The sequence below is a fragment of the Mustela putorius genome, unplaced genomic scaffold, assembly GCF_011764305.1.
Source record: "Mustela putorius furo isolate JIRA1106 unplaced genomic scaffold, ASM1176430v1.1 tig00000698_pilon_pilon_pilon, whole genome shotgun sequence".
Classification (NCBI taxonomy): domain Eukaryota; kingdom Metazoa; phylum Chordata; class Mammalia; order Carnivora; family Mustelidae; genus Mustela; species Mustela putorius.
Genome location: NW_025421449.1, coordinates 3,166,476 through 3,194,064, shown reverse-complemented (window position 1 = coordinate 3,194,064; position 27,589 = coordinate 3,166,476). Strand labels below are relative to the sequence as shown.

The window sequence follows — 27,589 nt, the reverse complement described above, 5'->3', positions numbered from 1 at the left end:
ATAAGGGTTTTGCCTGGTGCCTCCACAATTCCAGTCCTTAGAGTCCTTGGTCCGGCCCAGTGGCCCTTACCTGCACCGAATTTTCTCGACGGTTGCTGGCTATATCCCCGGGGTTGTCTTTGGCCAAGGCCGTCAGAATATAGTGATCCTTCTTCTCCCGGTCCAGAGGAGACAGCACATAGATGTCACCCTGCGGGGGGCAGGGTGATGGAATCAGTTCCTTCATCAATCCGACTGGTAGTTACTGAGCACTAAGTCTACACCAGACATTGTTCTAGGCTCTGGAGATGCGGCACTGAACGGAAGAGACAACAGCCCCCGTCCCCACGGAGCTCGGGTTCTAGTGGCTCTGCGGGCCCCACGACTCCGCTCCACCTGATGGGATGGACGGGCCGCGCTGGAGCTGGCTACCTGGCCCGGTATAGAGCAGTCCTCTGTAAATCTTTGCTGTTCACAGTGCCAAGCCGGGAGCATGACTGATATTCGCACAGAGCATAGAATCTGGCTGACCGGGCCGAGCGCAGGGGGGTCTGGGCCGCGAGAGTCAGTAGGAGGGCAAGTCTAGTTCTGGCCCTGTCCCTGGGGAAGGTCCTGCCTGACCAGCCACCCCCAGGCTGCAGTGGTCTCTCCCTGCGCTAAAATACCAGCTTTGAACCAAGTCACAGTCATTTAAATCATCACCCATCCTTTCTCTTGAGTTTCTGCTCTCCCACAGCATAGGGGAGGCACCCATGGGAGGCGTCTTCCCTTCCTCCACCCCCACCCAACACTAATACAGGGCCATGTATACAGTAGGAGCTCAAACGCTGTGCCCACTTTCTGCAGAGCTTCCTCTACCTCTCTTTTAATGGTTTCTGAAAGCAGTCTCCTGGACTCGAGTCAAGTTTTCTAGTCTGGTGGGGACACAGCTCAGAATTTTTTTTTGTCCCACAAAGGCTAGTTTCAAAAGACTGTGGCCACAGGGACAGAAGGGCCACAGTCTGCCGGATGTCTGGGACTTGTGCCGGGCCTGCTGACTTGGTGAAAAAGCCTCTGAGACCACAGACGTCCCGATGGCAGGACCCAGTAACTGGGATGACGTGGTATTTGTGGCGGCTCCTCAGCCTCTGCCCGGGCTCTTCCCAGCGCCCGGTATGCCTGCTTACCGTGGTAGGGTTGATGGCAAATTTGCCCTCTCCATCCCCGAGGCTGTACTCAATGAGGGCAAAGTTGCCCGAGTCGGCATCTGTGGCGGTGACAGTCAGGATGACCGTGCCCACGGGCACATCCTCGAAGACTGCTTCCTGGAGCCCAGCAGACAGGGAGAGAGAGCAGGCCCAGGTCAGGCCTAGTGTCTATGCCCCTGCCCTGAGAACTCACCAGGTACACAGCCTGGGGCACCGAGCCGCTCATGGGGCCCGTGGGACGCAGAGGACGGCCGTATGGGAGTGGAAGCTGCCCAAAGGGCCCAAGACCTGGGCACGGGTCCTGACCCAACCTGCTGCCCGGCTGCCCACCTGGTAGGAAGACTGGTCAAATACGGGGTTGTTGTCATTGATGTCCACGATCTCCAGGTAGACGGGGATCTCAGCGGCACGGGGCGGAGACCCATTGTCCGAGGCCCTCACGGTGAAGTTGAGCCACTGCACTTCCTCATAGTCCACTGTCTGGTTAGCAATGACTTTCCCTAAGAAAGAGAGGTACCCACTGCCCGTGTGGCCGCTCCTCACTCACGGAAGCTCTCCAAAGTATAAAGAGAAGGATCTGGAACTCTGACGGCCAGGGGTGGTCCCTGGAAGAAGGAGGTGGCCCAGCAGCACCAACTAGGGGCAGGCAGGCCAGAGGCCTCACGGCAACTAGTATCCGGCTGTTCCCCTCACGGGAGGGGTGAGAAAGCTTTTCACAAGTCGAAGGGATGGGTACCGACTAGCCCAGGACCTCCTCTGAGAACTTCTTCTCTTGGCCTTCTCGCTCCCCAAGTGAGACTCCTAGTGGAAGCCCAGGTGGCAGAGGCACTGGTGGAGTATCCAATGGGTCCAGCAGACCTCAGAGGGGGCCTCTACACCACCTGGGACTAGGTACTCTCCTTTCCTATAGTTTGGGCATCTGGGAGTGATGGTAATGCTGGCCATACTGGATCTGGCCCAGCCCACTGAGGGACTAGGGTGAGGCCCCCACTGGAGGGCGACAATGGGCCAGGGTCCCCTGGAGCTGAGCAGGCGCATGTACCCCAACCCTCTTCTGGAAGACTTCCCACCTACCTGCGGAGGAGTCCTCCAGCCGGACATAGCCTGGGGGCATCAGGTCCAGCAGCGTGTACGTGATCAGCCCATTGAGGCCCTTGTCTGGGTCCATAGCAGCCACAGCGATGAGCGTGGTTCCTGGGGTGGCCCCCTCCAGAACCCGCTCCGTGTAGCAGGTGATCCCGAAGGGCTTGAACTGGGGCGTGTTGTCATTGACATCCAGGATGTTGACTGTCAGCTTGGCTGGGTCAGAGGCAGGGGTGAAGGTGATATGAGGGACACCAGTGTGGCTAGGCCTGGCCTTGCTAAGTGTCGGTCAAGCCCAGACAGGGTTGTGGCCTTTCACTGCCCTCCTGGAACTCCCTGAAGCTCTACCCAGCCTTTGTGTGGTGACACGTGACCCTTTCTCCTGGTCTGGTGGCTGGCTCTTCCATGGGGGAAGGAGTTTGGGTTCCACCAACTGGCTAAGTGATCTCGGCGGACCCTGGCCCTAACTGTGCCTCAGTTTTTCAACCCATCCAGTGAGGTAGGGCTGTGATGGTCTAAGAGTCGAAGACCCTGTCCTTCTACTTCCTATCTGAGGTGACCCCTCAGGGTAACCCGCCCAGGGCCTTGCCCTCTGAGCAGACAACATGTAGGCAGTGAACGGGTCTGCTCTTCCTTCCTGAAAACTTGGGCCTCTGGCCTGTAAGGATAAGCAGCCAATATCTGCCAGGCCTATCTCCCCATCCCAGCGGCTGTCCATGCCCTCGAGGCCAGAGGTGACTTGAGGCCACCCCATCACTCCATCCTCCCGCTTCCTGTTCTGCCCACACAAAATCCACTCCTTCAGCAGCCCCTCCTGGTCATGCCTCAGGCTGTGGACAGGGTGGTGGCCGGTGCCCCTCTCTGCTCTGGTGCCTGCACCCTCTACACTAGTGTCTTGGCCTCCATGGACACTCACGTTTCCTTGCGCTTTCCTTCCTCTGGGCTATATGTTCTGAGGTTCCTGTCACATGTGCCCACCACACCCTCCTCACTGACTCTGACGATGGGGCTCTGGCTGGAGTCTCTGTTGGCCGGTCGATTTCTTAGTGCCCACCCAGTCTCTATCAAGCCTCCTTTCCACTCTGAGCCTTTGGGTTCAAGACCACACACAGTTCTGGGCTTTGGATCCCCCACCATTGAGCTCTCACAACTGGGACGTGGGGTCACCCTGAGCCCCCCTGTGGTGGCCACCCTTCATACCCTTTGTGTAGCCTGACAATTGTCAGCCCCTGCGGAGAGCAGGTCCTGCTGCCCCCTCCCTGGGGTCAGGCCTATGCATGTTCCCAGCTGCTGCCCCTGCCCTGATGGGCTCAGAGTAGCCTGTGGCAGGTGCCTGGGGGAGCCTTACCATTTGGCACGCTGACAGAACGCTCTGGTAGGTCACTGGCATTGTCAATCACTGAGAGAGTGACCTCATAGGTGGCAACCAGCTCCCGGTTCAGCGGGGACTTCACCATTACGGACCCTGTAGACCAGACTAGGTTCAGTTTGAGGGGAACTCCATAACATCTGGGCCTCCCAGGGGTTCTCCTCTCTAGCTCCCCCAAACCACACCAAGAGCAATGATCCCCAGTAGAATGGGGACTTGGCAGTGACATCTTGGGCTGGGATGAGACCACAGCCACCTGCACTCTGGGGACACCACATTTTGCCCCTCACTCCCTGCTTACTAGCCAGGGGAACTTGGAAAAATTATTTAATATCTCTGCATCTGTTTCCTCATTTATAAAATGAGGATAATTACAGTATCTACTGCACAGAGCTATTTTGAGGATTATAACCATAAAATGAGTTTACATTGGTGAAGGGTTTAGAACGGTGCTTGACACACAGTGCCATGTAATTGCTTGTTTCCAGAATGCTTACATTCTACAACAACGTGCGTATACTGACACTACTGAACCATATGCTTAAATAGGGCTACTGTGATAAATTTTATGTCGTGTTCATTTTATTGCAATTTCAGCAATGCTTGTATTCTAGGGAGACTGAGTTTAAAAGGTCAAGGCAGCTAGAAATGCCTGAGGGTGTTCTCTGGAAAGGACCGTGGTGAGACAGGCCGGATAGTCAGGCCTAGCTCTTTGTCTTGATTACGTGGGACATGACAGGGCTTGACTGTGGGAAAGGAGCACCGTTCTGTGTTAAGACTGGCAAGCTGTCTCCTTTTCTCCTGCCTCCACTCCCTCCGCCAGCCCCTGAATCACAGAGGAACTCTCGAGCGGCTTGGGCTTGAACTGGGCAGACCTAGTTGGCCAATCTCAGGGTTGGCTCTGTTGGAGGGCCTGGTGGCCTGACCCCTAGGTGAAACTTTCTCTCTCCAGCTTCCTCTCAGGCATTGTGGCCTCTGGGGTTCCCTACCCCCTTGGCAGATCCCCTGCTGGGCTTCTGTCTTCCTTGGTCCCCAGCCAAGGGGCGGTCACTTACCCTGGGCCGCTGCCTCCTCCTCCTCCTCCTCTTCCTACTCTCGCTCCCCGTCCCCGAGGTTGGGGAGCGAGGATGGGGAGAGGGTGGCTGCATTCAGTCTGCAAAGGCTGGGCCACGGCCTTGGCCTGGGCCCCACAGGACAGGAAGGGTGGTAGGGGTGTGGTATGGAGGAAGGCGATGGGGTGAAGCAGAGATGAGGTGGGAAGTGACAGAGAAACAGAGCTCAAACCTGCAGGCCTGCCAGCCAGGAGGAAGAGAGAAGAGGGTTAACATCAGTTAGTTCAGGGTGCAGAGGGGGGATGGAGCAGAGCAGGGCGTGGGGGACGGTAGGGTGCAGAGCAGACCAGGGCAGGAGGTTTGAGAGGGAAGGGAGTGGAAGGGAAGGGGGTGGGTAGGAAGCCAGGGGAGCAAGTGGGAACCCCATTGGATAGGAGCACTCAGGGAGCTGAGGCTCTGGCAAGAAGAAAGGGGAGGAAAGCTAAGCAAGGGAGGTAGAGAAAACATGAGGAAGAGGGGGCAGAGAAGACACTGGAAAGAAAAATGGAGAGAAGAGAGTCAGTTGGAGGGAGGGAAAACAGAGAAGAGGAAAGCGGTAGAGGAATCAGCAGAGCATCAAGTGTGGCGGGGCACAGAGCAGCTTTCCATGGTCCTGACCAGCCACTGCGGCAGGAATTCTGCGCACCCGGGCCATGGCCAAGCCATCTACATTCTTGCAGTGCTCCTGGTTTTCCTGTCTTCTTTCTTCCTCTGGGCCTCAGATGCTTATTGAGCGAATCATACTCTAGATCCAAAGGCTTACTGCTCCCTGTGGTCATTCGTACCACTTTGGTTTTATGTGTCTATTCCCTTTTATTCCTATACTCGTCTCCCCTCTTCTCCCCTTGGTCAATCACTGTAATGGACTGAAGAGTATTTCTCACTTGGAAGTATTCCTGAAAACCATGTACTGTTTCTTGTGTGTGTGTGTTTTACATTTACACAAAATGGGATTGGGATATATACGTATTTCTTATTCCTTCTGTTTCTTATTTCTTCTTCTCCTCCTTCTCCTTTCTCTTCCCTCTTCCTCCCCCCGCCCCTCCCCCTCCCTCCTCCTCTTCTTTTTCTTCTACTTCTATATATTTCAGATTCGTCTCAGTCTTACTCTTTCAGTCAGTACTTATTCCTAAGGTCTACCCACATTTCTCTGTGAATCTCGTCTATTGCTCCTGACTGCTGCATGGTATTCATGGCGTACGCCCGCCATGCCTTACTCTCCAATCTGCTAGGGATGGATGCCTGGGTGGCCTCCAACACCCACCACCAATAACATGGCAGGTGATGTGGCATACAGTCCCGTTACTGACCTGAGAATGTCCTTGGGACATACACCCAGGAGAAGAACTGTGGAAGGATGGGGTATGAATGTCCTTTGTGCTATATTGCTGTCTGGATGGTGGAAGCAGTCTAATCTCTTACTGTAGTGTATGAGCGTTCTGACGTCCCCACATTGTCACCAATACTCAGCACTGTCTCGCATCTTAATAGCTGCTAATTACATATAGAAAATTGATATCTCATTGCTACTTTACTATGCATTTTTCTGAATAACAATGATTTTCAGAATTTTGTCATAGCCGTCTTAGTTTTTCTGTCACTCTTCTGGGCCTTTCAAGGAGGAGACCTGTAGGGGTCCCGCATCCCTTCTTAACTCCCTGGAGTAGCAAAAACATGAAACTTTGGGGGAAATGGTAGAACCATCAACCTTGCGATAAGCTGCACAGATCATGAAAGATAAGCCACAGTTGTTTCTTTTGTGCTCACATAAGCAAATCCTCAAGGGCATATATAAAATTTCCAGATGACTTAAATGACTAGCATATGTATAAAGAAAGCGTCCAGCTACCTGGTTCTTAAAGAGATACATAGAAAAACAAGCTACCATCTTCCTAGACGATTACAGACATGAAAGCTTTACAATATTTAGTTCTGGCAGGAGTGGGTGAGGTGGGTGTTCTTGTGGAACACGGCCAGAGGGAGGCAGTCTGAAGGAGAGATTGAGCTGACAGGAGGAGCAGCAGGAGGAGAGAGGGAAGGAGCCAGGGAAGAGAGGGACAAGAGAGGGAGCACTGTGATGCTGGGTGTGGGGGAAGAGAGCAGGAGGAGGAGCAGCCGAGGAAGGGGAGGAACAGAAAGAAGGATCAGGAAGAAAGCAGAGGGCGAGGAGACGGGGCAGGGAGGCAGGAGCGCGGTGGGAGGGGAGCCAGCCCTTGTACCTGTGTTGATATTCACAGCAAAGGCATCCTCCTGGTCGGGAACCAGGCGGTCAGTGTCATCCTTGGCCACGATGCCGATGATGTGGTACTCCAGCTTTGGGTTGAGGTCACGGTCCATGGCGGTGACGTTGGCGATGACGGTGCCTGGCTCGGCTGACTCCAGCACGCTCACCGTCTGGATAGGGTTGAGGAACTCGGGGCGGGAGTCATTGATGTCGTCGATAAGGATGGTGATGAGAGCTGTGCCCGAGAGAGGGACGGTGCCCCTGTCGGTGGCCACCACCACCAGCCTGTAGGATTCCTGCTCCTCCCTGTCGATGGTGGCATTGGCGACACGGATGACTCCAGTGACTGGGTGGATGAGGAAGCGGTCCTGGGCCCCGGCTTCTATTCGGTAGATCAGCTCCCCGTTGAGGCCACTGTCCCTGTCCGTGGCTGTGACCTGAAGGACTGAGAATCCTGTGGGAGTGGGAATGGGGAGTGGCTGAGCACAGTGGTCTCTTCCGAAAACCTTAGACTGGGATGCACTTGTTGGTGGTTCCCAAGGGTCCCGTCGTGCCAGTCTTGCCTGTGGTTATCTTTCATAAAATTTACATGTTTGATGCTTTGTAGATAACTCTCATTTTGTTTCACATTTTGGGACTATTTGAGAGACTGAAAAATCTTTAATAATTTAATATCTTCTGCATATTGTCTGATTTTGACTTTTGCCCACTTATCTTTCAATTTATGCAAATTATATAATTATGATAACTGGTGACAGATATCTTTTTCTCAGTTTGTTTATCAGTTGCTATTGTTTGGTGTAAAGAAATATGACTTAGGGGGGGTGCCTGGGTGGCTCATTCATTAAGTATCTGCCTTTGGCTCAGGTCATGATCCCAGGGTCCTGGGGTCAAGCCCCACATCAGGCTCCCTGCTCGGCGGGAAGCCTGCTTCTCTCTCTCCCATTTCCCCTGCTTGTGTTCCCTCTCTCGTCGTGTCTCTGTGTCAAATAAACAAATAAAATCTTAAAAAAAAAAAAAAAGAAATTTGACTTAGTATGCACCAAAACTTTTCCTTTTTTGGGTTCTCTTTATCATATGCTTAGAACCTCTTTATCAGAATTCAAAGAAATAATTCAACTAAAGTTTCTTCTTTTGTTTGTAAATGTTTCCATTCTTTTGTATTTTCTCTAGACCCTCTATAGGTTTCATTTTGGTGCCTGATATGGGGTGACAATCTGCACTGCATATGAATAGATATTTTGCACTTTAAGTAATGAGTTTTCACAATTGACTTCATTGTTTCCTTTAAAAAAAAGAAAAAGATTTTAAGTAATCTCCACGCCTAATGTGGGGCTCAGACTCACAAGCCCAAAAACAAGCGTCCGCGCTCCACTGACTGAGCCGGCCATGCCCCCTTACTCACACAATACTACTTTCATTACTTTTCCAGTATCTGTTTCTGGGTTAACTTTGTCCCAGAGTCTTATGCTCAGATCTTATGGTCTGTAAACCCTGCAGTTCTGTAACATGCTATCGTTATCTGGTAAGGCAACACTGCTTTATTTATACTTCCGTCTCAAAGTGTTTTTGCTCTTCCAGCTGACCTTTAGAATCAAATATACCCTCCAAGCCATAGTTGATGTTGATGGGAATCACATTCATCTGATTTTGACTTTTAAACCGTCCTTCCCAGGTGCCTGGGTGGCTCAGTGGGTTAAGCCTCTACTTTCAGCTCAGGTCATGATCTCAGGGTCCTGGGATCGACCGGCATCAGGCTCTCTGCTTGGGAGAGGGGAGCCTACTTCCCCTTCTCTCTCTCTGCCTGCCTCTCTGCCTCCTTGTGACCTCTCTCTGTCAAATAAATAAAATCTTAAAAAAAAAAAAAAAAGTCCTTCCCTCTAGGGACGTAGATGGAACATTTCTTAATAATCTCATTTTCCAGACAAACACTTTGGATCAGAGCAGGGAGGTGAGGGCCGCCTCGTTTTTCTGACTCCCTTTCCAGTGCTCTCTCCGGCTGCCCTACTGCCCTTGTTTCTCGCTGCTGGGTGAATTCTGCCTCTACCCTGTGAGGTTCCAAGTCCCGTGGACCAGCAAGCAGCTTCTGCCGGGGGCCAGGGGCCAGGGCCTGGGGTCTGCTTACCTGGCGGGCAGTTTTCTAGCAGGTGGACTGTGAGGGCGGGAGGGCTGAACGTGGGCCAGTTGTCATTGTCATCCAGGATGGTGACCAGCAGGTCGGCTGTGCCATTGAGCAGCCCAATGTCCTCAGCCAGCAGGAGCAGCTCCAGGACCGGGGGTGAGAAGGCCTCCCGGTCAATGATGACACCTGACCTCACTGTCACCACGCCTGGCACCCAGCACCGCCAGCCGGGGAGACACAAAGGAAAAGGGAGACGGAGCAAGAACCAGCCAGGATGGGATAGAGAGAGAGAGACAGGGGAGTGAAAGGGGAAAAAAGACAAAAGAGGAGCGGGAAAGACAACATAGTGACTTTCTACCCCAAAGGCTCAACAAACTGTTCAGGGAAGGCCCCCAGTGTCCAGTCTCCTGCAATTATCCTCTCCCTGGGTACCCTCTGCAGTGCTCCAGAGTCTTGCCTAGGATGAGGGACCCAGGGAGGAGCACTGGTCTGCTCGCCAGCATACCCCTCCCTGTTGTCTCCGGTCACCAAGCTGGCCTCCTATCCAGGACCAGACTGATGGGACACAGTCTCTGGGGAACTTTGGACGTGGTCTGAGGACAGACCTTTGGCCACTTCTGGTGGGCTAGGGTCCTGAGCCTCTTCCCCTGGGCATGGGCAGATGGAGGGAGTGGGTATGGGGGTTCACTGTCTAGGCTGAGAGCTTATGCACTAGCAGGTCCCTTGGTTTGGCTCTGAGCCTCCTGCGGGCTCCTCCTGCTCTGCCCCACAGGGCTTAGTCCAGCTGCAAAGTGGGGCTTGTGAGGAGTGGGGTCCCCCTGGAGGGCCTGGATTTAGTGCCAAGGAGGGAGGCCCTGGGTCTGGTGGATGGCCACTGCCACCCCAGCGGGAAGCCCTGGTGCCAGGCTGGGAGCGCTGGGATGGCACAGAGGCCTCACCAGAGCTGTTGTCGATGTCAAAGAGGCCACTCTGGGAGCCCAGCAGCTTGTAGGTCACCACGGCGTAGACGTCCAGGTCCGCGTCCAGGGCCAGAATGGGCCCGTTGAGCACCGTGAGGGGGGTCCCTGGGCCAGGGGGAGAGGGGTCACTGGGGGGCCAAGCTGGCCCCCACCCACCCCTCCCCCACCCTGGCCCCGGTGAGCCATGGCTGACGATGGATGAGAGGGAGGGAGGTGAGGTGGACGGGGTGGGGGAGCCCTGGGCCAGGCTGCGGCAGCCTTGGCAGACTGACGCAGATGCCTGGGGAGCAGCCTCAAAGCCCTGCTGGGGAGAAAACACAACAGCGGTGAGCAAGCCCCTCGGGGCGCCGGGAGTGCGCCTGCCTTCCCAGCAGCCTTTGAGGGTTACTCCATGGGAGGGTTGGGGCTCCCTGAGCGTGTGGGCCCTGTCTAGCTATGCACGACCAGCCCAGGCTGTCCACACGGGTTCCAGATGCTCTTTACAGAGGTCTGGCTGCACCCGGTTAGGAATACCCGGCCCCTGCCTGTGTGTGGGACTGCACGCGCACGGTCACGGTCACGCGCACGGTCACGAGCACGCGCACAGGAGTGCTGGCAGGTTGGGGATCCCGCTGCTTGTGCCTCTATCTGTTGCTGCTAGTGGACACGTTTGCACATGGAGTGTACTGTGTAGGCCCCTCCCTGCATTTCTGTGTCTCTGCACACCTCTGCGTCATGCGGGCCCATGCCATCACGTACGTGTGTGAGCATATACACAGGAGGGACTAAGAGAGCGGAGCGCACCCAGCCGGAGACAAGAAGCATTGTAGCTCATGTCTTTCTGAGTTAGAATCTGAGCTGCTGGGGCAGCTGGAGGAAGGGTGAGGGGGCCTCCCCAGAGGCACAGCAAAAAGGAGATTCTGTTCCTCTGAAGACAGTGAGGCCGGTCAGTGTGCTGGTGTAGGGAAGGGGCTAGGCTGGCCTCCCTGGGGCCCCTTGGCCTCTCTCCTCTGTTTATGTGTGTTCCCTGAGCTTCTGAAGCCTCTAGGATGCCCTGTGCTCCTAGGGTGAGGGAACAGGGAGGGGTGACCTTACCCCCTTCCTGGGTAGTCTTCAGGCCTTAACTGTCCCTCTTGAGGGGGTAATGGGGTGGCTTTCAGAACACTTTGGGGACCAATGACCACAGCTGTCTTTTCCAAGTAGACCTATGGCCTCTTTGGTTGGCCCCCAAGAGGTGCGGTGACCCAGGGCCCACCAGCCCCTCAAGAGCGGTGCCCCTTCCTCCCCTCCACACCCCTCTGCACCTGCTGGTCTCTGGTCAGCCACTCGGTGAGGCTGCCTCCCCAGCCAGGCTTCAGCAGGGCCCCTATCAAGCACAAGGGAGGCCCTCAGGCATCCGGGGCCCAGGGGGCACCCCAGCAGCAGGGGCTCCCGGGTGGGTCTGGCACCTACCAGCGGGAGAGTTCTCCATCACCTCCGCCTGGTAGGTGCTCTCAGTAAAGAGGGGATGGTTGTCATTCTCGTCTGCCAGAAAGATCAGCAGCAAGTCAAAATCCTGAGGGAGGCACAAGGGAGGGTTAAGTTGTAGACCATGTTCTAGCAAAATGCTCCAGTGGGGAGGAGGGCTGGAAAGTGGGGGGCCAGGGTGCAGAGGTAGAAGATTAAAAAGCCCACACTCAGGGTCCAGAGATTGGGGTTCAAGGCCCTGCCGTGGGGCCTTGGGCAAATCATTTCCCCTATCTGGACTGTTTTCTGGTCTGGCAAATGGGAATCCTAACTCCTTTCCCAGAGGTACTGTGAAGTGAACAGGATGGACAGGACCAGCATTTAATCATGTCCCATCACCTGGTAAGAAAGGACTTCAGGCAGGAAGATGACTGCTGGGTTTTAGACTCTGTAGGCCTGCCTGATACCCCAGTCCAGGCCCAACCAAACTCTCCCCCAGTGCTGTACCTTATATCTTTCAGAAACCACAGTTGGGTTCTTGTCTTAGTACCTCTCCGTAGCCCTGGATGCTATCTCTGTTACAGAGCTGAGCAGATCCAGACCCACAGGGAGAGCTAGCAGCGGTGTGTGTGTGTGTGTGTGTGTGTCTGTCTGTGTGTCTCTAGCCTTCCAGCTTCCTGACCCCCCACTCCATGCTGCTGTTTAAGGGCAAGTTCAGCAGCACGAGGTTTGTCATTGATGTCCCGCACCCGAATCCCCAGCAGCATCAGGGGCATGTTGGGGAAGAGGAGGAAGCAATGGGTGTGAGATGGGACAGGTGAGCAAGGGGGCAGTGATGGGTGGTGTGTGCCCAAGTATCAGTGGTTTGGGGACCAAAGAGGACAGCTGGTGTTGAGTGTTTGCCACATGCCAGGCACAGTGCTGATGACTGTATAGATACTGGCTCCTTCTAGTCCTTTCCATCACTTTGAGGCAGGGGAGGTTCTTCATTTTGCAGAAAAGAAGGAAAATGGGATAGGAGAGAAATCCACTTCTTGTCAAAGCCACTCATCCAATGACAGGTAGAACTGGGATTTGAACCTGGCACTGGTTCCCTTGGATGCCTGTGCCTCTAACCCCCAGGCCTGCTGCCTGCCGCCTCAGCACGCAGCCCTGCTCCCCCATGTCCTCTGGCCTCACCCTCCTGGCTATGCGTGGGTTCTCCGGGTTGTCCTTCACGGAAATGGTCAGCTTATACTCCGGGATCCGCTCGCGGTCCAGTGGCCGGTTCACGGTGATGACCCCTGTCTGGGAGGCGGAGGGCTGGTGAGCTGAGCAGCGACCTGGCCCCTATTCTGGGCTCTGGTCCACAGATGCCCAACTGCTTCACCTGTAGCTCCAGGAGTAGCTGTGAATTCTCTCCCTACATTGCCACAGATACGGTCTAGATGGCTATCATGGGCTGGCGGGGTCTTGACAGGGCAAGAGTGGTCCACCAATGGCCAGGTCTTGCTGTCTGCAAGGGGTAGGTCCTCTGAGAACCTCATGGGGCTGGAAGCGGCTAAGACTCCAAGAGGACAATGAGGACTTCCTGGTACATCTTGTTAATAAACCAAATGGAATTGAGGCTCTGGCTCCCTCACTGCACATGGCAAGGCTTGGGGGTGACAGGGACCCCAGAGGTGGCTTGGCTGCAAATCCAAGATTCTATGCTACCCAGAGACTCCCACATCCCATCACAGGACAGAGGCTCAAGGAAGAAACTGAGCCTGAAGATGCCCAGTGCCCAGAGCATAAAGCCTCTAAGGCTGGGTCCTCTGGTTCAGAAGGAAACCTGGGGGTCCCCTACCGTGGCATTGATGGAGAAGGCCCGCTCTCGGTTGCCTGCAGTGATGTTGAAGGTGAGGAGTGCGTTGCACCCACTATCGGCGTCGCTGGCCAGGATGTGGGTGACGAAGCTGGAGACGGGGCTATTTTCACTGATGGTGATGTTCATGGGCAGGTTCAGCAGCACGGGGTCATTGTCATTGATGTCTAGCACCCGGATCCCCACCAGCATCTGGGGTGTGTTGGGGAAGAGGAGGAAGTGACGGGTGCGAGATGGGGCAGGCGAGCAGGGGTCAGGGTGGAGATTGCCAAAGAAAAGGTATAGGCGATCACAGAGAGAAGAAAGAGGAAGAGGAAGAGGAAGAGAAGGATAATAAAAAATGGCACAAGGATGAAAATGAGAATAAGAAGCAAGCAGAAAGGGCAAAGAGGCAGAACCAGGGCAGTGGCGGGGGGGTGGCGGGGACAGGGCAGAGTGACAGTTGCAGAGGCCTGGCTGGCTGGGGTGGGGAGAGCTGTGAATGCCCATGGCCACCAGGCCCCAGGGAGCCCCGAGAGGCACTGGCCGGCCTGGTAGGGACTCTGCGGGTCTGGGCTGGCTGCAGGTTAGCCTGGGGCCTCTCTGGGAATGAGAGTAGGCATATAAATAGAAACCTCTATGGAGAGTTCAGGGGGCAGTGAGGGCATGCCCCTGGCATGGAGCCCCGAGACTTACCGTGGAGCTGAGGGGAGGTACCCCCCTGTCGCGGGCACAGACAGTCAGGTTGTAAAAGGCAATGGTCTCCCGGTCCAGCTCCACATCCTTTCGGACCCGCAGCACCCCCTCCACAGGAGAGATCACAAACTCCCCTGGGTGTTGCCCAGGAGAGGCTGCAGTGAGCCGGGAATGGCCGGGAGCCGTGGAAAGCCCTTGGCCTCTCCCTGCTTCCTCTATCGAGCCTTACTCACTGGGGGCGGGTGGCCAGCTGGGTACGCGGCCTCCCGTGCCCCCAGCTTCGGATCCTTGGGGAGCCTGGGCAGGGTGGGAGCAAGAGGGACAGATAGCTGCTCGGGCTGCAGGTGCTCATGGGCCCGCTTAGACCCCAGTGTGCCTGAGACGCCGGTTTGGGTCCCTTCCCTGGGCCTCACGCAGGGCAGGGACTGACCCTGTGTAAGACGGTTATGTTGAAAAAAGTGGGGGCCTCTTTCTACACAAGCACACTCTCACACTCTTGCTCAGAAACTGACTGATGGAGGTCTCGGGTACTTCGTGACGTGCAATCCCTTCCAGATACCATGTCTTGGAAAACGGGGGAGAGGACAAAGCTTACCCCCAAGGGATGGCTTGCTGATGAGGAGGCATAGGACAGGGCAGAGCAGGAGTGACTGAGGTCAGGGAAGCCCCAGCTGCCCTCCATACAGCCCCGGTCTTGAGCCACAGCTGGCATGTCAACAGCATTTGGCCAGGCCTGGGGACCCCTCTTGGCCTCTAGTCAGACCTGACTTCTTTTCTTTTACGCTTTGGAAAGCCTTCAGCTGGCCCTCTGGCTTCAGTATGAAAGCATCTACAGCAAGAACCTCAGATTCTCAGGCTGGCCTGGAAGGGACCCCGGAGACCATCCAGGCCCTTGTGTCCTCGGGAAAATGAATCGAGAGTCTGGAGAAGGGTGACCCCTTGTCTGAGCTCCCACAGCAAGTTCATTCTGGAGCCAGTACTCAAATCCAGGGCTCTGGGTCTCAGCCCACTGCATCCATTGGACAGTGGTCTTTCTAGAACCACCACCAGAGCAGACAGACCAGGATGGGAGGTTTGGGAGAGAAAGGTGAGGACAGGGAGTGGGTGGAGGGGAACAGATAGGAGCCCAGGTGGGTAGGAAAAGGGCAGGAAAGGTGAGTGAGGCAGGTGGGGTAGATGTGAGGAAGGGCGGGCTGCCTCTTTGCGTCCCCCCTGCCCTGGAACTGGGGACAGAGACAAATGGCACCAGGGGGAAAAGCCCAGATGGGACACTGACTTGCTTGTGGACATACAGCATGCAGGGGCACCGCAAGGGTGGAGGCCCTAATTGCCAACAATTCCCTCTGCCTGACCCTTCCTATCCTACCTCACTGCCCCTGCCCCCAGCCACTGCTGCTCTGACTCCATACGCAGCCCTTCTGCGGCCCCCCACACCCCTCACCCTCCCAGAGGCGTGGAAGCCATCTGAAGCAGGATTTCCTGAGCCTGACACTCCAAGGTCTCACAAGAACTGGGGATTCCCTTTCTTGGGGTTTCCCAGCCCTGTCTGGGCCCCTGACCATGGGTGAACAGATGGCCTCCAGCCCTTTCTCTAAAGCCAGCTACCCTCTTGAAGGAAGGAAACGGCTCTGAGAACTCAGGGGGCAAGCCTAAGGCTCTGGAGGGCCGGACCCAGGCTAGACCCCAGTGAGATCAGCTCACGAACTGAAGATCGGGGAGAGGGAGGCAGGCCGAGGACCCAGGATGCATTATCCCCAGCAGCTTACCCCCAGGAACTCCCCAGCATTCCACTCCTTTTGGAGGTAGAGGTTAAAAACAGAGGCTTTCCATTTGCCTCTTGACTTCACTCCCATGTGCCCTTGGGCATGTGACTGAGCTTTGCCTTGATGTCCTCATACGGAAAATGGGCCAATAAAAGGGTGGCACTGGGACTGGACAAGGCCTGGTCCACCTCCTGGGTGCTGGATCCAGGGCAGGTCTTGGTATGATTAGAGGGACCCGGAAAGGAGCCCAGGCAGTCCGCCAAGGGAATTGGGGCCTTCAGGGGGGATGAGGATGGATGAGGGGTCAGAGGAGCAGGCTGTCCTGGAAGGGCAGCTGGAGGTTCCGAGAAGGCCAAGGCTAGAGGGAGGGGCTCCCAGGGATAGAGCCTCTTTCCCAACTTGCTTGACTGCGTATATCCTCTGCAGAGCCTAGTAGGGCTTCCTGTCACCCCTGACGTCTCTCCACCAACAGGAGCCCCTCCAGGCTCCAGCTGCAGGGCTGGGAGCCGGGGGGGGGGGTGGCCTAAACCGTGTGTCTTCACCTGTGGTGTATCACTAAGCCGGCTCTCCACGGAAAGCAGTCCTGATACATAGCATGTCAGGTTTTCAGGTTACTGCTGTGGTGTCACTGAACTTGGAGGTAGGGGGCGCTGTGGGGAGTGGACCCCCGTGCCTTGTGGGAGCTGGTCAGGCACAACCCTAGCCTTCCCTAGTCTACCCTGCAATGGGGCAGTGCTCTGTGATCCCAAAGTTATCTCTGGGCTCTTCCTTCCTGGGGGAAGGGGACCCCAAACTTCTCTTACTTCTCTGGGCAGTGGCAGGGGGGTGCCTCTCAGTCTCCTGGGATGCCCCACAAGACCCTAAATTCCTATGGCTGACCATGATCATGTGTCAATTTAACCGGGAGGTCTGGCTCAGGACTCCAAAAGTCCACGGCATGGAGCTGTCTGCAGTGTGCTAAGATATAGGTGTACCTCACCTGTACCCCAAAGATATACCTGTACCCCAAAGCTGGGAGCAGTGAGGGCCTCTTGCTAGGAAGGGGGTCAGCCGTCTGCCCAGCTCCCACCCCTCGGTGAAGCTTCAGCAGCCTCCCGAACAGGCGCAGGGACTCCCGGGCGACGATCAAGCCTCCGTGGTTGTGAGAATAACAGAGAAAGTCCCTCGCTCTGCTGGTTTCGGGAGAGGAAGGCATGCGGCTTAGCCAGAGAAGGGATTTTGGGGGCGTGAAACGGTGGACTGACAGAATGGAGCGACCTCCTGCAAGCTCAGGCTAGTCTTGCTCTGGAAGTGAGTTTTAGTGCCTGGACTGCAAATACAGCCCAGGTTCTGTGTTCTATCCTGGGAGCTCTCATCTGCCTCCTTCTCTGGTGCGGACCTCTCAGCTCGTGGCTTTGTGTATCTCCATGCTGACAGCTCCCAGCAGAGACATCCCTCCCCACCCCCTGGCTTGGGCGTCTAACCCCCACCTGCCATCTCACACCTCCTCTCACCTCTGCCCCTCACCTGCTCCCACCGCAGCCTTCCCACAGGCTGACGGTCATGCCCTCTCTCTAGTTGCTCAGACCGAAACCCTGGTGTCATCTCCCACTTTCTCCACATCTAATAAGTCAGCACATCCTGTTGGCTCCACCCCTGAAATACGCGAGAGCCATCTACCTCACCGTCACCACCTTCGGTGCAACCAGCCTGAACCCAGCTACGCCATCTGTAGCCTGAGTGATTTTAACAGGCTCCTATGGTCCCTCCCGCTCCCACTCCTTGGCCTCAACGGTCTGTTCTGAGCACAGGAATCAGAGTGGCCCTGGTCACATCTAAGTCAAATTGGGTACCTCCTGTGCTTCCAGCCCTCCTATGGTTCTCAGATCACTTGGCGCCAAAGCCACGTCCTCATCATGGTCAGCAAGACCCAAGAATGTCTGGAACGACTACCACTCTGACCTCATCCCTTCCTGCTCCTCCTCTCACTTGACTTAGCATGCTCTGGCCTCAGGGGCTTTGCACTTGCTGTTCCCTCTGTCTGGAATGGTCTTCCCCAGATGTCCACATGACCCGCTCTGCTTTCCTTGAGGTCTTTGCTCAAATGTTACCTCCCTGGACATGTCCTCCCTGAGCACCCTATTCAAAATTGCAGCTTTTGCTTGGCACACCCCATCTCCTGGCTTTATATATCTCCATAGCCCTTAGCACCTCCCAATATACTAAGTTATCTGCTCAGTCACTTAGGTTCATCGCCTGCGTCTTCCTACTGGAACGTGAGCTAAGGACAGGAATCTGTGTCCATCTTGTACTGTCCAACATCCTCAGCACCTGAATTATGACTGGCAAAGGGTAGGTGCTCAATAAATACTTACTGAATGGCCCATTGAAAATCCAGATGTTTCATAAAGATTTGGATTTCTAGATTTTGTCTTGAAGGTGGGAAGACCTAGCCCCTCGGGGCCTGCATGCTGACATAGCCACATCAGCAGAAGCTGAGCTTGGGTCCCATAGCCCCCACTACTCCCTACTGTCCTACCTAGACCCCTTCCCACATGTGTGTCCCCAGCCTGGCACCAGCAAGCCTTTGAGACTGGAATTCTGACTCTACAGAAATGAGCGGAAACTAACTTGCGGAACCGCTCAGGCTAGGGCCAACCCCGTTCTTCCTGAGGATGACCACTGAAGTAGCTGTGAAGGCTATGCCTGGCAACCAGATGTACAGAAAAATCCAGGTGCTGAATGCATCTCGGGGTCCGGAAGGGTTGGGGCAAGGATATTCATCCTTCCTCTGCCCTGGGGTCTTTCCTCTGGGTATGATGCTGGGGCATTTTCTACCTGATTCTCAAAGGGCGACCCTCCAAGGCTACTAGTCTCAGGTTTCAGAATGTTCTCTCATATCCCTGTGAGGAAGGGGTGGGGAGAAGAGTATTTCCGGCATCTTATGGGTTGGAAACTGAGGCCCAGAGAGTGCACGGTCACGGCTCCTAAGTGGGGCTGGGGAGAGGGTCACGGGTTGCGCTGCCCTCCACGTCTGGCTCAGGCCCCACTCACCCAGAGGGTCTCCATCCACGATGCTGTATTCCACCTGCCCATTGGGGCCCGAGTCCTGGTCGTGGGCCAGGAAGGTCCACACACGGGGCCCCGGCTGGCCCTCGGTGACATCAAATGGTCCCTCATAGTCTCGGGGGAAGGTGGGCACGTTGTCATTGATGTCATTCACGTTCACGAGCACCTGGGGTGGTGGACAGGCTTCACTGGGGCTCCACGCTGGCTAGCCTGGAGCTGAGCCCAGTTCCCTCATCTGTAAAGTGGGTCTGATAATCCTGTCTCCTGGGGCCGATGCAAGGATTCTCTGGGATTGTGGAGGGAGGGGTGTGCCTTTTAAGCTATGCCTACAGATAAGTTATTGTCAGTGTCAAAGCCTTTTTATGGACATAATCACCATATTAGCATAATGCTCCGGACTTCTATTTACTGCCGCCCTACGGTCATTTCCCATGGTCTGCTCTGCCCACACTGATGAGCCTTCACTCTCTCCCTTTCATGGAAGAGGAAAGTGGGGCTCAAGCAGGTGAACTGACTTGCCTCGAGTCTTCGAGTGGAAGAGCAGGGAGATGAGCTTCTGTTGGTTTGACCAGAGTTGGGGCCCTTCCCATGAAGGGTGGGGTGGGGGAAGGCAGGGGTCATCATCTGTCTGACAGATGAAGCTATGCAGAGAAGTTCAGTAAGCTCCTCCAAGTCACACAGCAAGTCTGGCTGAGTTGCCAAGACCCGGGCAGGGCTCTCGGATTTAGGAGTTTCTCCTGGACAATCTTCCCTTTGCCCCTTCCCCGTTAGAGCTTCCGGGCCCTGTCCTCCCCCCGTGCTGTGTCCCAGCCACCCACCGTGGTGATAGAGGTGAGGCGCTGAGACAAGATCGGGCACTGGTCTGTCGCAGTGACGGTCAGAGTGTAGCGGCCATGGCTAATCTCATAGTCCAGCTCCTTGGCGGCACTGATGACACCCTGGGGGCAAAACAGGGGGCAAGCATGGATCAGTGGGTCCCCGAGGACCAGCTTCTTCATGGGGAACCCTCAGACCACCCCTGCCTTGGAGGTGTGCTCTGACACCTCAGCCATGATGGGGAGCCCGTGTTACCACCCCACCTAAGTCTGCTTCCTTCCACACTGGCTGCCTCCATACTTTCCTCCCAGACTCCATCTTTTCTCCGTTCCCACCTCCCATAACATCACATCTGCTCCGCCAGCGGAGCCTCCTCGTAAACCCCACCCTCGGCTGCTGACCGTGTGTCTGTCGATACGGAAGGTGTTGATGATGTTGCCTGCGACAATGGCGTAGCTAACTGTGCCGTTGGGCCCCTCATCCGGATCTAGCGCCTGGATGGTGATGAGGGTAGCGTTGATTGTGTCTGGGCCCTCATCCAGTACGATTTCATAGTGAGGCTGCTGGAACACTGGTGCGTTATCATTCTCATCCACAATGGTCACGTACACGTGAGTGGTGGCCTGTGAAGAAGAGTGCGGTCAGGTTCTTTGCTAAAAGAGTGGAGGGGAAACTGACTGGATATTCTCCTAGGCTGGGATCACTCGGCATGATCCAGTACAGTGAGAGAAAGAAAGAAAGGACAGGGCAGGAAGCCACAGGCTGGTAGAGAAGGAAATCACAGAGGTTCCTCCAAAAGCCAAGATAGGTAACTGTTTAGGTCCAAGATGGCACTGGTACCACCACAGGTTTGTCTATGTCCATGGCAGACATCAGTAATCAATCAAGGCTCTGCTGAGCTGGGATACAGCCTCATGGTCCTGGTCAGCCCAACAATTTAGTGATTAAAATTAGCATATGAGATGAACCCTAGTAACCACCCCCCCACCCACAGCTTTGGTTGGGCCGGGGCCTTACTGACCTTGGGCCTCCTGCCAGATCAACAAAGGCATGAATGTGATGTACACAGCCCAACACAGTATTAAGCTTCACCAATGTTCATGTAAATGGAAGAAATATGTATTTTTGGCATTTTTGAAAGGAAAGACATTGGGTTTGGGGCAGTTAAATGGGCAGAATTTGTTGAATCATGAAAAATAAAGCTCACAGAACATGACTTCATTGCAATAATATTTTCTGCAACATGTTCTCCTGCAATTGGCCATTTCTGGCTGATGCTTGGTCTAATCGGGCCACATGAAATATCCAGCCAGTTGGAACTCTGTGATCGGCGGCCCTCAAGAACCATAGAGAGATGACAGATGTGGCACTTTACCGGCAGAGTAAATAAATGGGAAAAGGAAATGAGCCATGTGCTGGTATTCTCTGTGCCTCCTGCTGCCCCCCTTTCATTCTCTGCTTCTCCACCTGGGAGGACATCCCCTGTGCGCCAACTCATCTGGGCTCCCTTGCCATCTGGTTTCCAGATGGGTTTTACCAACAGGAGGTCCTGGTAGAAGCCAGGAGGAGGGAAGAAAGAGAGGTGGGGCATTTCTTCCACACTCCTTCCTTTCCTCCCTGCAGTTTGGTCAATGGTTGTGTTTTTCCTGCCGGATGGCCCTTCTTCCATGGCTCCAGCTCCCACCGGGGTCTTGCTACCTCATCTCCTCTTATTGTCCTTCCGGGTGCGTGGGTGGTAATGGCTTCCTGCAGTTGCTAGTCTATTGGGTGCTTCTCCAGCCCTCTGTAAATGGTCTCCATTAAACTCTCTTCATTAAACTTCTGAGTGTGCCATCTGTTTCCTGTCAGGACCTTGGCTAATATGAACCATAATTAGTGACTGATATAAGATAACAAGGTTATAATAACTGCAAAGATATCTGGGTAGGGAGAACATGGCTAGACGATTGCCAAGGCCACAAAACAGAAAGAATATAAAAATCTGGGTATAGACAGCTTGTGCACATCTTTTTCCTGGAGCTTTGGAACCCACCTTGGATGGTTCTAGAACCACATATGGAGGGGCAAATGGGCAGCAGACCTATAGCCAAGAAGACTTTCATTGCCGCTGGGGAGGCAATGAGTTCACTGAGCTGCAGCTGTGGATCTTGGAGGGGTGGGTGTGAGGTGGTGACTAAAGTTGTTTCCAAAGCAGGTGGGGTTGGACCCTTGAAATGGAGCTCTGTGACCTTGGGCATATCGCGTTTTCTTTAGAACCTTTTCTGTTAAAATAGAATCTGACTTGATATCTACAGTTCCTTCCAGCTCAAACATTCTGGTGTTCTGAGTTTGTTGTCATCAGTTACAGGGACTAAATCCCACCATCAGGGAGGCATTCTTCTAGGTCTTAGAATCACAGTGGATCATTATTAAAGCAAGAATCACACAGAGAGGGGGAAATGCATTATTTTAACATTGCTCAAACTTTTCTACCAGAGAGGTAACTTGCACAAACTGAGGAAGAGTCTTAAGTGTCTGTCTAAAGAAGGAAGTAGCTTTGAAATTTCTCATGTTATCTTTGAAAGCTCAGATGGATTTTAAGAAATGGGCAGTAATACAATAATAGTAGAGGACTTTAATGCCTCACTTACATCAGTGGATAGGTCATCCAGACAGAAAACCAACAAGGAAATATTGGCCATGACAACAGGTTAGACCAGATGGACTTAATAGGTATATACAGGACATTTCATCCCCAAACTACAGAATACATATAATTGTTAAGTGCATATAAAACACTCTACAGGACAGGTCACATGTTAGGCCACAAAATAAGTCTTAATTCAAGAAGACTGAAATCATATCAAGCATCTTTTCTGACCATGATAGTAGGAAACCAGACATCAGTTATAAAAAGAAAATTTTAAAAATCACAAATACATAAAGGCTAAACAACATGTTACTAAATAACCAATGGGTCAGTGAAGAAATCCAAGGGAAAATAAATACCTTGAGATGAATGAAAATGAAAACACAACTTTCTAAAATCTGTGGGATAAAGCAAAAACTGTTCTAGGAGGAAAGTTCATAGTTATACAGGTGGACCTCAAGAAATAAGAGAAAATCCCAAATAAACAATTTAACTTTATACCTAAAGGGATGAGAAAAAGAATGATCAAAGCCCAAAGTTAGTAAAGGAAGAAATAAAGATCAGAGTGGCAATAAACAAAGATTAAAAAAAACAACAGCAAGGTCAATGAAACTAAAATGTAGAAACATGTAACCTTCTGAGATGGAATTATGAGGAATCAGAAAATCTGAATAGGCTGATTACAAGTAATAAAATTTAATCAGTAATTTAAAAACTCCTCCCAAAACAAAAGTCCAGAACCAACAGTTTTGCAGGTAAATTCTGCCAAATATTTAAAGAGTTAATAGTTAGCCTTCTCAAATTATTCTAAAAAGTTTAAGAGGAAAGAATGCTTCCAAACTTATTTTATTAGGCTGGGATTGCCCTGATGCCAAAACCAGGCAAAGACACCATGAAAAAAGAAAATTACAGGCCAATATCCCTGATGAACATAGATGCAAAAATCCTCAATAATTAGCAGACTGAATTCAATGATACATTAAAAGGATCACACAACACAATCAAGTGGCATTTATTCCAGGGGGAGAGAATGGTTCAACATCCACAGAGCAATCAACCTGATACACTACGTTAACAAATTGAAGGATAAAAATCATATGATAATCTCAATAGATGCAAAAAGAGCATTGGACAAAATTCAACATCCATTTATGATAAAAACTCTAAACAAAATTGTACAGAAGGAACATACTTCATCATAATAAAGGCCATATATGAAAAACTATAGCTAACATCATCAATGATGAAAAGCTGAAAGGATGTCTAATCTTACCACATTTATTCAAAATTGGAAGTCTTAGCCATAGCAATTAGACAAGAAAAAGAAATAAAAGTCATCCAAGTTGAGAATGGAAGAAGTAAAACTGTTATTATTTTCAGATGACATGCTACTATACATAGAAAACCCTAATGACTCCACCAAAAAAACTATTAGAACTAACAAACAAATTCAATAATGTCACAGGATACAAAATAGACATACATGAATTGATTGTTTCTATATACTAATAATAAGCTATAAGAAAGAGAAATTATGAGAACAATCCCATTTACAATTACATTAAAAAAATACCTGTGAATAACTTTAATCAAGGAAGTGAAAGACCTGTATTCTGAATTCTAAGACATTAATGAAAGGAATTGAAGATGACATACAAAATATGGAAAGATATACCATGTCCATGGATTGTAAGAATATTGTTAAAATGTCCATAATATCCAAAGGAATCTACAGTTTCAATGCAATCTCTATCAAAATACCAAAGGCATTTTTCACAGTACTAGAAAAAAGAATCCTAAAATTTGTATGAGACCACAAAAGACCCCCCAATAGCTAAAGCAGTCTTGAAAAAGGTCCAAATTGGCGATTGGGACCCCTGGTTTCAAACTGTATTACCAAGCTACAATAATCGTAATAGTGTGGTATCAGCACAAAAATAGACATACAGATGAACAGAATAAAACAGAAAGTCCAGAAAAAAACCTTAGGCATATATGGTCAATTAATCTATAATAAAGGAAGCAAGAATATACAATGGGAAGAAATTCAAAGTGGATCAAAGACTTGAATATAAGACCTAAAACCACAAAACTCCTAGAAGAAAACATAAGCAGTAAGCTCTTTGACAGCAGTCATAGCAATATATTTTTTTGGCTCGCTCTCTTGAGGCAAGGGCAGCAAAGGCTAAAATAAACAAATGGGATGATAGCAAACAAAAAGCTTTTGCATGCAACCCATCAACAAAACAAAAAGACAACTACTAATGCAAGAAGGAAATTGCAAATCATACATCTAATAAGGAATTAATATCTAAAATATATAAAAAACTTACACAACTTAGCAACCAACAAATAGCCTGAATAAAAAATGTGCGAAGGGCTTGAATAGACATTTTTCTGAAAAGACACCCAGATGGCCAATAGGCACATGAAAAGATGCTCAGCATCGCTCATCATCAGGGAAAAGCAAAATCAAAACCACAATGAGATATCACCTTATACTTGTCAGTATGGCTTGTATCAAAAGGACACAAAAAATCGCAAGTGTTCTATATCAGTGGAACAGAATAGGAGTCCCAGAAATAAACCTACAATTATATGGTCAATTAGTCTTCAACAAAGCAGGAAAGAATATTCAGTGGGGAAAAGATAGTATCCTCGACAAATGATGTTGAGAAAACCGGAGAGCAACATGCAAAAGAATGAAACTGGACCACTTTCTTACACCACACACAAAAATAAATTCAAAATGGGTGAAAGACCTAAATGTGAGACCTAAAACCATAAAAATCCTAGAAGAGAGCACAGACAATAATGTCTCTGACATCAGCTGCTGCAACATTTTTCTAGATACGTCTCCTGAGGGAAGAAAAATGAAACCAAAAATAAACTATTGGGACTACATCAAAAGAAAAAGCTTCTGTACAGGGAAGGAAACAATTAACAAGACTAAAAGGCAACCTATAGGATGGGAGAAGATATTTGCAACTGATGTATCCAATAAAGGGTTAGTATCCAAAATACATACAGAACTTAAACAATTCAATACTCCCCAAACAAATAATCCAATTAAAAAATGGCAGAAGGGGTGCCTGGGTGGCTCAGTGGGTTAAGCCTCTGCCTTCGGCTCAGGTAGTGCTCTCAGGGTCCTGGGATCGAGCCCCACATGAGGCTCTCTGCTGAGCAGAGAGCCTGCTTCCCCCTCTCTCTCTGCCTGCCTCTCTACCTCCTTGTGATCCCTCTCTCTCTGTCAAATAAATAAAATAAAATCTTTAATAAAAATGGGCAGAAGAAGTGAACAGACATTTCTCCAAAGAAGACATCTAGATAGCTAAACAAGACACATGGAGAGATGCTCGATATCACTCATCATCAGGGAAATGCAAATCAAAATCACAGTGAGATACCAGCTCACACCTGTCAGAGTGGCTAAAATCTCTCTCTCTCACACACACACACACACACACACACACACACACACGAAACAAATGTTGGTGAGGATGTGGAGAAAAAGGAACCATTGTGCATTGTTGGTGGGAATGCAAACTGTGGAAAGTAGTATGGAGGTTCTCCAAAGAGTTAAAAATAGAACTACCCTATGATCCAGTAATCACACTACTGGGTAGTTTTACCCCCAAAATGCAGAAAAACTAGTTCCAAGGGATACGTGCACCCAGATGTTTATTGCAGCGTTGTTTACAGTAGCCAAATTAAGGAAGCAGCCCCAGTGTCCACTGACAGATGAACGGATAAAGAAGATGTGGTGTGTATATACAACGGAATATGACTCATATAACTCTTGCCATTGTGAACACATGGATGGATCTAGAGAGTTATCATGCTAAGTGAAATAAGTCAGATAAAGAAGGAAAAATGCCGTGTGACTTCATTTACATGTAAAATGAAAAACACAAACGAACAATCCAAACAAAATGAAACAGAAACGGACTTCTAGATATAGGAACAAACTGCTGGTTTCCAGAGTCGGGAGGGGTGGGGGGGGCTGGTAAAATAGGTAAAGGGGATTAAGGGGTGTGAACTTCCACTTACAAAATAAATCAGCCACGGGGATGAGACATACAGCATAGGATAGGGGCTGGAGGCAATGATAGTACAATAATGTTGTACACTGATAGATGGTGACTAGTCTTATCACGGGGAGCACTTCACAGTGTATAAAATACCAAGGTGCTGGGATATCCGCTCAAGACTAGTAGAATATTGTATGTGAATTATAATTATGTCCATAGGGGCGGATTCCTCAAGTGTGGGAGAAAAGATGACCATCTAGGAAGACCCTTGTGTTCATTTCATGGCTCCTCATGGTCCTGGGTGCAGCCGTGGGTGCTCATCAGCCACCAGGAGCCCCGCGTGGAGTCCTCCTGAGACCGCTGAGATGCCAGGAGAGCCTAAGAGTGCCATCTTGCAGGGAAGGGGTTTCCTTCCAGCCTCACAGATGGGGGTCGTGGTGCTGGGCTGTCCCACTTCCCCAAACCCCCAGAAGTAAATCTCACCATCACGCAGGTTGCAGGGGCTGGGAGAAGGAGCCCCACAGAGCATCTTCTCTCTGTGACTGGGCCTCAGCATGGGACGGAAAGGGGGGTCTGACTTCCTGTGGCCTCTGGATTGAGGAGGAAGTCAGTGCCCCAAAGGCCCTCTCAGCTAAGTCCTTCCTGCCCTGGCCCTGAAGAAACCGTGTTTGAGGTTTCTGGACCATGCCTACACTTTGGGCAATGCCTCTGTGTCTCTCTCTGAGGCAAACCCAGGAGGGTCTAGTGGGCAGCGTGGCAGGGAGGAAGGAAGTGGAGGGAGCACAGCCAGGCCCCCTCAGGCGCTCTAGCCACTGCAGGAGGGGATGGCTAGGCAATGGCTTCCCTCCTGATGACCCCATGCTCTCTTTATGAGGGCCTGGGGCCGCGGGAGTCTCGTTTCAAGGATGGTCTAGGTGAGGGTGGGTGTTGTAGGGTCTCACCTTTCAGTGACCCCCATCTCACCTCTGTCAGAGGCTGGCCAGGGATGGAAGAGGGCCCAGGATCCTCTGGGCAGAAGAGCTCACACTCTGCCAGAAGAAAAGCCCCTGGGCTGTTTTCCAAAGTGGGGTCACAAGGTCAGGATCATGATGAAGGACCCAGTTATATCCTGACAGTCTCTGGCCCATCTCAGGGGGACTCGGTCCGGGTCAACGTCCTCTTGTAATAAAAGCACGACACCCACCTTTCCTCTGTACGGGCTTCCCGGTCCCAGAGTGAGGACTGAGAGCGTCCCGAGTTTCTGACTAGGATGAAATCACCCATGGCGCACCCAGAATTCCTGGCTTCCTCTCATTTCCTCCACCCTGATTCTCAACCCAGATGGACTCTGGCTGGCCTCTGT

The 27,589-nt window shown here is 51.9% G+C and overlaps 1 protein-coding gene across 8 annotated transcripts in view; it reads right to left on the bottom strand.

The window, feature by feature from the left end:
- Window positions 1-27,589, bottom strand: part of CDH23 (cadherin related 23) — a 350,388-nt gene that overhangs the window by 12,024 nt on the left and 310,775 nt on the right. For 7 of the 8 annotated variants that reach the window (XM_045083456.1, XM_045083463.1, XM_045083457.1 and 4 more), the window contains 15 exons: window positions 19,989-20,210; window positions 19,590-19,709; window positions 18,757-18,937; window positions 13,961-14,094; window positions 13,268-13,477; window positions 12,619-12,726; window positions 11,446-11,548; window positions 9,994-10,119; window positions 9,059-9,262; window positions 6,929-7,387; window positions 3,598-3,714; window positions 2,241-2,465; window positions 1,497-1,666; window positions 1,146-1,283; window positions 71-190 (listed from right to left, as the gene is read on the bottom strand). In XM_045083456.1, coding sequence (XP_044939391.1) covers window positions 71-190; window positions 1,146-1,283; window positions 1,497-1,666; window positions 2,241-2,465; window positions 3,598-3,714; window positions 6,929-7,387; window positions 9,059-9,262; window positions 9,994-10,119; window positions 11,446-11,548; window positions 12,619-12,726; window positions 13,268-13,477; window positions 13,961-14,094; window positions 18,757-18,937; window positions 19,590-19,709; window positions 19,989-20,210 — 2,637 coding nt within the window. Of the gene's footprint in view, window positions 1-70; window positions 191-1,145; window positions 1,284-1,496; window positions 1,667-2,240; window positions 2,466-3,597; window positions 3,715-4,673; window positions 5,130-6,928; window positions 7,388-9,058; window positions 9,263-9,993; window positions 10,120-11,445; window positions 11,549-12,618; window positions 12,727-13,267; window positions 13,478-13,960; window positions 14,095-18,756; window positions 18,938-19,589; window positions 19,710-19,988; window positions 20,211-27,589 lie in introns of those variants that run through there. The other variant, XM_045083462.1, reaches the window with a different exon arrangement.